A 12,402-nucleotide genomic window follows, 5' to 3' on the forward strand; every position below is an offset into this window, starting at 1 on the left:
ATACAAACTGTAAAGCTGTTTCCGGGGAGTCAAGAGTTCTGAGTATGGCAAAGTAAAAGGTCCCTGAATGCAAAAAGAAAGCTTTAAAATTATAGAGTTGAGTTTAAAGAGCAAGCCCTCAGAATATATTGACCCTAGTACTGCCCACTAATCGGGATTCTACTAACTGGGAATGAGTGAAAACTCCTAGAGGGACTGGACTTTTACCTTTGTTAAGCTAACTTCTTTTCCAAAGGCAGGTTCAGGCCTTTGCTAGTTCAATACCCATTGCTAGTTCAGAATTCTCAAGACTTTGCTCAGATGACACTGTCTGTATGGAACCTTCAGCATCCCCTCCACCCCTAGGCCAAGTTAAGCTCTCCTCCATTCCTTCTATTAGTCCTTGTAGTAGTCATGGTTCTCTAGACAAACAGAATATGATTTCTTATATAACTAAATGATTTATTGTAAGGAATTGGCTCACATGATTATGGAGGCTGAGAAAGCCAGATCCAGGAAAACCAATAATGTAAGTTCCAGTTTGAGTCCGAATCTGAAGGCAGGAGAAGGCCAATGTCCCAGTTCAAAGACAGTCAGGCAGGACAAACTAATTATTTCTTACTCAGACTCTTTATTCTATTCAGGCCTTCAGTGAATTGGATGAGTTCCACCCACATTGGAGAGAGCAATGTGTTTCACTCAGTGAACAGGTTCAAATGTTATTTTTATCCAGAAACACCCTCACAGACACACCCAGAAGTGACGTTTAACCAAATATCTGGACACTCCATGGCCAAGTCAAGTTGACACACACAATTAACCATCATACTCCTGGTACACATCACTCATAGAACACTTATCACATCATGTTCTAATTACTTCTTTACAAATCTGGCTGTCTCATTGGACTGGATGGAGAGGTCTTCAAGTGTATCGACCAAATCATGTTTATCTGTATAACCAGGGTTAGACAGTGCCTAATATGCAAGTGCTAAATGTAAAGGATTAAGTAAATGAATATCAATAACTAGTGTTAACATTACAAAAGAGAGATTTAGTCTGTTTTGTGCAGTGATCTATCCTCTGTACCTAGAACAGTATCTTGTACAGAGTAGATGCTTAATACTTGTGTGTTGAATGAATAAAAAAATAAATGTTTAGGATACCTAGACCAAATTATTTTCAAGCATTTTAGGAGCATTTTCATGAGAGCTACTGATATTTAAATTACAAAATTTTAACTCTTCTCTAAAACAGAGACTGGTCAGCAAATTTTTTCTGTAAAGGGCTAGAAACAGTAAATATTTTCAGCTTTCTGGGCCATATGGTCTCTGTCACAAATACAACACTGCCGTTGTAGCCAGAAAGCAGCAATAGAAAATATGCAAATGAATGAGTATGGCTATTCTTTAATAAAACTTTATTTAGAAAAACTGGCAGTGAGCCATATTTGGCCTGCAGGCTACAGTTTGCTAGAAGCCTAGTTCTTAGGCAACTTAGTTATCACATTGCTATATGAGCTTTCAAGTAACATTGGCTTTATTGTTTTTTATCCTGTTGATCTTTTCACTAAATCAAACTAGCTATCCTCCCAATTGTGTGAATTTTATGCCTTGTTTGTTAATACAGGGGCAGCTCATGGCTTGTCGTCTATTCTTCAGATGCTTCTTTCTTACCATGAGCATCTCAAGCCCTCAGATCGGGAATTGGTATGGCAGAGCGTGGACTTTCTCATGGAACAGGAACAAAACTGCAACTGGCCACCTGAGCTCGGCGAGACCATCGAGAGAGAGAATGAGCTGGTGCACTGGTGCCATGGCGCTCCAGGTCTCACACACTCTGTTATCTAAAAATATTGCGTTTCATCTAGGTTAGCCACAGGGTGGTTCCTTTTCTGAGAAGTGAGGATAGCTAATCTTATGTCATTACTATGTGAGATAAAAGGGTCAAGATGAGATTTTTCAAAGCCAAATGTCCTGATCAGTAAACAACTTCTGAAAATGGTCCTCTACATTTTAAAATATACAATCTATATCTATTTGTTTATAAAGTTAAACTAACATTGTCCAATAGAAGTATAATATGAGCCACATATGTAATTTACATTTTTAGTAACCTCATTAAAAAAGTAAAATCAGGTAAATTAATTTTAATAATATATATTATAGTTCCCAATGTACCCCCAATATTATCATCTCCATGTATATCCAATTTAAAAATTGAGATATTTCACATTTTAAAAAGTATTCAGTCCTTGAAATCCAGCATATACTTTATACTTATGTCAAATGTCAATTTAGACTAGCCACATTTCAAGTGCTCAGTAGCTACATTGGATTGTGCAGATCTGGAGCCTGGCAATTCAAAATGTGGCCCCTGGAACCAGCAGTATGAGCAACTGAGAGCTTGATAGAAATCCAGAATCTTAGGCCCCACCCTAGACCCACTGAATCAAAATCTACATTTTAACAGTATCCTTAGGCAAATCGTATGCACTTTAAAGGTTGGGATGCACTGTTCTACAACTTCTTCAAATGAGAATTTCCATCAGTACCAAACAAAATGTCTAGAAACATGAATAGCCATCCCCAGTAAACTCTGTGGAATTGAGGCTAGAAATTTAGCAAACCCTATCTTTTCCCCACTTTAAAAAAATTCCATCACACTGCTAATTAAGCCTTCACAGAAGGGGTAATTTGAAAAAAAAGTTAAATTCAAATAAATAAATTAATATTGGTTAGATGGCCAGGGGAGAGATTTAAAATACCAAAATAATACAAAATTCTTAGATTCTGAGTTGATTTAATTTTCAAGGCCATGCTTCAATCCCACAAGCACAGTTTTAAAATATATTTGATTTCTCTTTACTTTTTTACCTGAGTTTCATTACCTTTTCCTTCCATTAATTGCTGGTCTTTAATCCAACTATAATTACATTTTGGGGGGTACAGTTTGAGTTGATGAATAATAATCCTTGAAAGTATAGTCTTGAGTTGATGAATAATGTAAGTCACAGTGTATTGGTCATATTTTTTCTGCCTGCTACATTTACCTATGGAAGGAAGTTCAGAATGTGTGCTTGTACCAGTATCCATGCATTGTGTGTTATGTCCAGGCTAACTTCTGCCAATTATGATTTGAGCCCATTTCTTTTTAATTTGACCTTTTTGGGGGGAAAAAAAGACAAGTTATTTACCATGCTGGAAATGATATTCCTTCTTGTTAGGCTCAATTCTTCCATTTCTCATTTGTTTTAATTATTCTCAGTGATGGTCTCTGGATATCCTCCAAGCATACCAGCAAGGATCCTTGAATTTTGGAGACATCCCAATTTAAACACAGAATATCTTAAAAGGATTCAATGTGCTAGTAAAAGTCCTGAAAAAAGTGGGAAGATAATCTACTAAAATGAATGACTGGGTCAGTTAATTGATGTGGGTGTCTTGCAGGGCAATTATTCCATCCTTTCTGTATACCAAATACCATCTGTCTTTGTAAATCATTTACTGTAACAGTGCAGCATAGGATTCATCACTTTGGAGACTATATCCTCCTTTATCATTCATGTTCAGTATCTAGAGAAGATTAAACATAAGTTTTTAAAAAAAATCATTCAGTCCACATATTCACTGGACTACCAAAAATAAACCAATTCAAAAATGAATAAAAAACTAAGTGGGGCCCATTATTTCTACCAACCCCTATCCCCACCTCAAGGGTATTGGTCTTTCTTTGAAGAGATGCTCTAAAAAGAGCATCAAGATTGATTATAAATCTAATCAGTGCAGTCCAAAGACCACCAAGATTTTGCAGAAGTTGGCAACAGTAAACTCTCCAAAAATTCTATGCAGGAAACGAACTATAAAATAATTTTCATTTATTTAAGGAAAACATTTTTGAGAGTAGATTTATGAACAGTGCAGATGGTTTGAGGCAGCAGACTAATTCTGTGATTAAAAACCTGCCAGAAATAATCCACAACATGGAGCTTCATTAATGATACCTTATCTGTTCCTGTAATTGTTTCCTATTGATGCTTCTTCAACCCACCTCCACAGGTGACAAGCCTAGTTATCATTTATGCAGTGTAGAAATAGTTCTTTACTCTAAGTTAATAACTCCAGCTTCTAATTTCAGCTCCAACACTAACCGGTTTACTGACCTTAAGAAAGGGTGACTTTGTTTATTTTGTGCCTTTGTCTCTTTATCTGTGAAATGAGCACTTTGAGACTCAGTAGTGGAACTCAATCTTTTTATCACCACAGACCCCCTTTTATACTTTGGTCCCTTGCCATTCCTGAGGGCTGTTCCTCAAGAGCTTTGTGAACAAGACATTTTTAAATACCTTGTGTGGCATATAGCTTTTTTCTCAATAAGTGCAGTAAAGTATTACAGGAAGATTAATGTGATCCCTTCATAACCTTGACAATTCTGAAATACAGGACCAAAGTCATTTACAAAATCATTAAAACAAATGCTGTGGCTAAAAGAAACTCTCAACTGCATTAGGTTACATCATTGCTGTGGTAACACTGACAATGCATTTCCTTGACTCTGCATGAAGTACAGGTGTGGGTATTTTTTTAAAAAACTCATTTCATAAAGGCTCTTGGGTAGGTGACTTTGAATAAAGAACAACAAGGCTTTTGCAGTGCAGATATCATTGGTCATTAAGCTCTGTAGTGCACACTGTACAATGCATGCCTCAGCGAAATTACACAACCCAGAATGGACCTGAGTGGTGATTCTCCAGTGTGTTGAAGCTATACGTGCCAAGTCTGGCTGTCACAAGGTCCTATTAGATCCCGTATTTTCAAAAGTTTAGTCTCTCAAAACATATTTATTAAGTAATAATTAATTCATTTTCCCAGTTGCATTTGGCAAAGTCATACATCATTGCTGACTCAGGCTTCTTATCAATGCACAATAATTAGTGTTCCTATGATGAAATGATGTGGTTCCTGGTTCCTATCAAAAGCAAAGAAACCCACCATTCCTTTTTTTTTTTTTTTTTTTTTTTAATTAAGCAGCCTTATTGTGGCTTCCATTATGCTGGGTTAGGAGCCAACAGGTTTACTAAATTTTACTTTAGAAGTTTTGCAAGGTCACTTCCATGTAACATTCTGTGATCCAGGATGCAGGAAGAGGCTCTTTCACCCTGGCCAGAACCACAGGATCAGTACCTTTTAAGTGGTCTGGGGCTCATAGCCTGGTATAGCAATTAGACCATCTCACCCTTCTTCCTTCTACATCTCTCATCTATACCCCAGTATCAGCCTGTGCTGTGTTGAGAAATGGGGCACTTTATGGTCAACAGACATGTATGAGGTTCTTGGTATTTGCCAGACACCATGCCACACACTAGTGGAACAAGAGTGAACAAGATACAGTTTCTGCTCTTGAGTAGTTTGCATTGTATTAGGGGAGGCAGCCATGGAAATAGATAATTTTAACTGGGTTCTGTGTAAGTGCTAAAGTTTGGATAGGATCAGTGAAATCTCAGAGGGGTTCCTCATGCTGCCTCCAGGTCCGGGGAAGGCTTCCTGGAGGTTGTGATGCCTCAGGTAAGTTAGCCAGATCAAGAAAGGTACAAAGCTTGTTCCAAGAAAAGTGAACCACATTGGTAGTAAGAAGCATGGAAGCACTGTAGGTGGTTTGGTTCTACTGAAGTGAAAAGTTTCAAGAAGGGAATGGAGGAGAAGAGGTGGGAAAATAGAAAAGGAGCTCAGTCACAAAGGGCTTTCTGTGTCACGCTAAGGCATCTGGGTAATAGGGAGTCATTTAGTAGTTTAAGCAGGGGAATGTCATGGTCAGATTACGGTCCTAGAAAGGTCATTCACTCTGCCACACAATGAATTTAAGGCGTGGCAGACCTGGGGACAGGAGGCTAAAGCAATCATCTAGGAAGGACACCTAGAGCCTGAGGGAGGCCAGCAAGAGCAGGGCCTTCCCACCCACCTTCCTTTGATTGGCTGTAATGCCCTCCTTCTTCACCAAGCTCTTTGCTCAGGGTCTAGAATTAGAGCTTGGTATCAAGAGGAACCTGTAAGGGAGCAGGGAAGCAGAATAGGCCAAAGAGGAGCATGTCTTACCTGGAGACTAGCTTCACCCTGAGTCTGAGGAGAAGCTAAGAAACACAGATTCCATCAAGAAGCTGGGTCTCTCTTGAGACAAGGAAGCCAAATTTTGTATCCCTGTGTCATCCCTGTGAGGGGTGGCTGCATAGCATAGCCTCTCATTTGTCTGAGGGCGAATCTCTCAAGAAGATGCAGCAGTGAGCTTTGTTAGTTGCCAACTTTCACAGGAACTGGGAAATGAGGCACTTGCTGGTAAGGTAAAGCTGATCCATGCAGGTCATCAACAGCATCCAGTACACCTTGCTAATTCCTTATCAACCCCCAATAATCAGGTTAGATGGTGTCATCCCTCTAGTAGTCATTTCCTTCTACCAAGTGTGTGCTAGGGGCCCTCCTGTGTGCTTCCATGAGACTTCTGTTTCCCCTCACATAGTCTAATTAATACTTCCAGTATCTCAAAATAATAAGAGCTATTTATGACAAACCCACAGCCAATATCATACTGAATGGGCAAAAACTGGAAGCATTCCCTTTGAAAACTGGCACAAGACAGGGATGCCCTCTCTCACCACTTCTATTCAACATAGTGTTGGAAGTTCTGGCCAGGGCAATTAGGCAAGAGAAGGAAATCAAGGGTATTCAATTAGGAAAAGAGGAAGTCAAATTGTCCCTGTTTGCAGATGACATGATAGTATATCTAGAAAACCCCATTGTCTCAGCCCAAAATCTCCTTAAGCTGATAAGCAACTTCAGCAAAGTCTCAGGATACAAAATCAATGTACAAAAATCACAGGCATTCTTATACATCAATAACAGACAAACAGAGAGCCAAATCATGAGTGAACTCCCATTCACAATTGCTTCAAAGAGAATAAAATACCTAGGAATCCAACTTACTAGGGATGTGAAGGACCTCTTCAAGGAGAACTACAAACCACTGCTCAAGGAAATAAAAGAGGATACAAACAAATGGAAGAACATTCCATGCTCATGGGTAGGAAGAATCAATATCATGAAAATGGCCATCCTTCCCAAGGTAATTTACAGATTCAATGCCATCCCCATCAAGTTACCAATGACTTTCTTCACAGAATTGGAAAAAACTACTTTAAAGTTCACATGGAACCAAAAAAGAGCCTGCATCGCCAAGTCAATCCTAAGCCAAAAGAACAAAGCTGGAGGCATCACACTACCTGACTTCAAACTATACTACAAGGCTGCAGTAACCAAAACAGCATGGTACTGGTACCAAAACAGAGATATAGATCAATGGAACAGAACAGAGCCGTCAGAAATAATGCCACATATCTACAACTATCTGATCTTTGACAAACCTGAGAAAAACAAGAAATGGGGAAAGGATTCCCTATTTAATAAATGGTGCTGGGAAAACTGGCTAGCCATATGCAGAAAGCTGAAACTGGATCCCTTCCTTACACCTTATACAAAAATCAATTCAAGATGGATTAAAGACTTAAATGTTAGACCTAAAACCATGCAAACCCTAGAAGAAAACCTAGGCATTACCATTCAGGACATAGGCATGGGCAAGGACTTCATGTTGAAAACACCAAAAGCAATGGCAACAAAAGCCAAAATTGACAAATGGGATCTAATTAAACTAAAGAGCTTCTGCACAGCAAAGGAAACTACCATCAGAGTGAACAGGCAACCTACAAAATGGGAGAAAATTTTCGCAACCTACTCATCTGACAAAGGGCTAATATCCAGAATCTACAATGAACTCCAACAAATTTACAAGACAAAAACAAACAACCCCATCAAAAAGTGGGCGACGGACATGAACAGACACTTCTCAAAAGAAGACATTTATGCAGCCAAAAAACACATGAAAAAATGCTCACCATCACTGGCCATCAGAGAAATGCAAATCAAAACCACAATGAGATACCATCTCACACCAGTTAGAATGGCAATCATTAAAAAGTCAGGAAACAACAGGTGCTGGAGAGGATGTGGAGAAATAGGAACACTTTTACACTGTTGGTGGGACTGTAAACTAGTTCAACCCTTGTGGAAGTCAGTGTGGCGATTCCTCAGGGATCTAGAACTAGAAATTCCATTCGACCCAGCCATCCCATTACTGCGTATATACCCAAAGGACTATAAATCATGCTGCTATAAAGACACATGCACACGTATGTTTATTGCAGCATTATTCACAATAGCAAAGACTTGGAACCAACCCAAATGTCCATCAATGATAGACTGGATTAAGAAAATGTGGCACATATACACCATGGAATACTATGCAGCCATAAAAAATGATGAGTTCATGTCCTTTGTAGGGACATGGATGAAATTGGAAATCATCATTCTCAGTAAACTATCGCAAGAACAAAAAACCAAACACCGCATATTCTCACTCATAGGTGGGAATTGAACAATGAGAACACATGGACACAGGAAGGGGAACATCACACTTCGGGGACTGTTGTGGGGTGGGGGGAGGGGGGGAGGGATAGCATTGGGAGATATACCTAATGCTAGATGACGAGTTGGTGGGTGCAGCGCACCAGCATGGCACATGTATACATATGTAACTTACCTGCACGTTGCACACATGTACCATAGAGCCTAAAGTATAATAATAATAATAATAATAATAATAATAATAAAGAAAAAAACAAACAAACATAAAAAGAGAAAAAAAAAAAGAAAAAGAAGAGGTTTAAATGGCCTCATGCAAAGGCATAAGAATGACACAAAGGACTTTGGGGACTTGGGGGGAAGAGTGGGAGGGGACAAGGGATAAAATACAACAAATATGGTGCAGTGTACACTCCTCAGGTGGTGGGTGTGCCAGGTTCTCACAAATCTCCACTAAAGAACTTTCTTATGTAACCAAATACCACCTGTACCCCAATAACTTATGGAAAAATAAAATTAAAAAAAGAAAAAAAAATACTTCCAGTTAAGCTGAAAAACACCATGAAGATAGATGCTTTTTAAAAGCTTAGCACCTACTACTGTGCCTGGCATATAGCAGATGCCCAATTAATATAGAAACACCAAGTTCTGCGAAATGTCTCTTTCATTGGCTTTCTATTTTTTTAGAGAAGCTTTTTTGTTTCTTTTTTTTTATGGAGGTGAAATTTACGTAATATACAATTAACCACTTTATTATTTTTTATTTTCTCAACTTTTATTTTGATTCAGAGGGTACATGTGCTGGTTTGTTACATGGGTAAATTGCATGTCACTGGGGTTTGGCGTACAAAGGATTTTGTCATGCAGGTAGTAGTGAGCATAGTACTGAATAGGTAGTTTTTCAACCCTTACCCTCTTCCTACCCTCTCTCCTCAAGTAGGCCCTGGTGTCTATTGTTCCTATCTTTGTGTCCATGTGTTCTCATCATTTAGCTCCCACTTATAAGTGAGAACATGTGGTGCTTGGTTTTCTGTTCCTGCATTCGTTTCCTAAGGATAATGGCCTGCAGCGCCATCCATGTTCCTGGACATGATCTCTTTTTTATGGCTGCATAGTATTCCATGGTGTATATGTACCACATTTTATTTATCCAGTCCACCATTGATGGGCATCTAGGTTGACTCCATGTGTTTGCTACTGTGAATAGTGCTGTGATGAACATACAGGTCATTGGCTTCATTTTTGTCTTTCTGCTAACATAACCAGCTCACAGCTACCCTGTTACCCTTCTTTAGGTCTCTCCTGGCACCACTAAAATTGGAACATTTTGTCCATAATAATCACATTGTCATACAAAAAATAAAAACCAACCAATCCACAGCAAAAACACTTCTATTGATTCCCTGATGACCACAGAGTACAGTCCAAGCTATCTAATTAGATTTGTAAAACCATCCATAATCAGAACCCAGTCTGGCCTTCTTCCCCACTGGTCTGTTGGTTAGAACATTGCCCCACTAGCCTTCATGTGGCTTCTTCCTGCCTCCATGTCTTTGCCCTTGCTAATCTTAGTGCTAGATAGAATGCCCTCCCTGCTTCATCTTGGGCCTGGAAGTTTCTATGTATCCTTCAAAGTTCTGAAAAAGTGCTCCTTCCATTTAAGGCCTCATCTAACTATCTCCGTAGGGAACTTCCACCTTTCTGATTCTACTAGTATTATTGAGAGAACCATTTATTTTATGTTCCAGCAGCATCATGAACTATATGTCCTATTATGTATCAGTCATATGCATATATTCTTATCTCCCTTTTTAGAGAGTGCCTTCCTGAAGGGTAGGAGTCACGTTTAGCATTTATTTAATATCACCCAGGGCTGGAACTGACTATATAATTTGGGAGGCCCATAGCAAAATGAAAATGCAAGTTATTTTTAGAAAAATTATTAAGAATTTCAAGGTGGTAATAGCAGAGCATTAAACTCAACATGGGACCCTTTTAAGGAGTATGGGCTGTAGGCCTGCACAGGTGGCATGCCCATGATTCCAGCCTTGCCTAGGGCTGTGCGTACAGTACATAATCAATGACTACTCTCAAATGAATGGATGCAATGAATGAATGAATGTATGATTAAATAAGTTCAATTCTTTTAATATGATCCTTTAGTTTGTGCAAGATACTTTGTTCCTAAAACTGAGGTAGGAGAATGCTGTAGGTAAACATTGTCAGTAGTTGACTGGAAAGCATTGACTGAGCAAAGAGCTTGTTGCTATGTAAGTATTAACCACAGGGTATATTAAAGGATACACTTAAAAAGAGTATGAAATCACGACTCTTATACAAATATAAAAATATACTGAGCTCATTATTTAATGAGGGAACCAGAAAGATGTTACAACTGTTTCAAAGGGAAATCCAAAGAGTAGACATATTTATATAGGCCATTAGGAATGCTGAAATAAATTTGCTTAATAGAGGCAAAACTGGCTTCTTCCACAGAGGCAGAGGGAAGTCAACCTCTACCAGACAGAATGTGAGTTTCTAGGGACAAAAAATATTTACATTACTATCAGTTTTCTACAAGACAATTTCTATCTCTACAGAGTTGTAAAATAGCCTAGTCAAAGCAATGAAAGGCAATGATAACCCTGATTGATGACGTAGTCAAGATACCAGCTATATTTCAGTCTTTCACACTTTTTATATAGGAGAAAGGTAGGCTATGCAGGAGAGAATGTGATCTTGTGATACCAACCTCCTCACTGAATATGAACACCCAGAACTTGGGGAAAATCATTACTATTAATAGCTGTTGCTTCTCTTGTTTCTCTTGTAATTGATACTACTTTTGTTGAAGAGCTTTGAAGGAACAGTTCTTTCCTTGGAACAATCAGGGTGGGAAGGACTCACTTCACAGCTAAAGTAGAAGTCTTGGCAAGGTCCTTCTGGAGCATTGTTTTTCTTCGAAAAACTCCCAGTTTTGCTCTTAAGAAAACGTGTATAGTTATAAGTACTTAAACATTACAAATTTTAAACTACAAATTCATTACAATACAAATATTTAGCCATTTCAAATAACCAAATATACATAATGCTTACTAGAGTATGCGTCATTAAATATTAACCCATTGGTAAATTAAATTTTAGATTTTATCAATCTATGTACGTCAATAAAAATGTTGCTCTTTCTCCTGGGGCCAACCCCACAATACAATTAAAACAAATTAAAATCTCACTGGGAAAATAAGATTCTCTTATAGAACATTCTAGCACTTTCCTACTCAAAGTGTGATCTTTAGAAGGATGCTTGTTAGAAATGCAGTATCTCAGGCCCCACGTCAGAACTACAATATTAGAAACTGTGTTTTACCAGTACTCAGGTGATTCATGAGCTTTTTATAGTTCTAGAAGTTCTGCTCCAAAGTATTAAATCCTGAAAGTCACCTCTAATATCTTTGATGTTTTCACAGGAATTGCCTATCTGTTTGCCAAAGCTTATCTGGTTTCCAAGAAACCGCAGTACTTGGACACATGTATTCGGTGTGGGGAACTCACATGGCAGAAAGGCCTGCTAAAGAAGGGGCCTGGGATTTGCCATGGAGTAGCCGGCAGTGCCTATGTCTTCCTGCTGCTGTACCGGCTCACGGGAAACTCTAAATACATCTACCGAGCTCAAAGGTCAGCTGTTCTTTATGGGTCTTTTTTTTTTTCCAAAATTTTAATCTAATTGTTTTTCTGAATTAGTAGTATAGTCACATGGTTTGAAAAGCGTAAAAATAAATACATCAACTGTGCCTTGTAGCCATGCAGTTGACTTCCCTAGAGACGGTTTCTTGGTTATCTTCCCAAAGATATTCTGTGTACATAGTGTATAAGTAAATGTCTTAATCCATTTGAGTTGTTACAAAGGAATACTTGAGGGTGGGTAATTTATCAAGAAAAAGTTTCCTCTGGCTCA

General features: G+C 38.6%; 1 protein-coding gene across 1 annotated transcript in view; it reads left to right on the plus strand.

The window, feature by feature from the left end:
• Positions 1-12,402, plus strand: part of LANCL3 (LanC like family member 3) — a 110,744-nt gene that overhangs the window by 81,861 nt on the left and 16,481 nt on the right. Inside the window, exons 3-4 of the mRNA XM_002831514.5 lie at positions 1,609-1,806; positions 11,915-12,122. Of these exons, the coding sequence (XP_002831560.2) occupies positions 1,609-1,806; positions 11,915-12,122 (406 nt within the window). The remainder of the gene's footprint in view (positions 1-1,608; positions 1,807-11,914; positions 12,123-12,402) is intronic.

The sequence above is a fragment of the Pongo abelii genome, chromosome X, assembly GCF_028885655.2.
Source record: "Pongo abelii isolate AG06213 chromosome X, NHGRI_mPonAbe1-v2.0_pri, whole genome shotgun sequence".
NCBI classification, from domain to species: Eukaryota; Metazoa; Chordata; class Mammalia; order Primates; family Hominidae; genus Pongo; species Pongo abelii.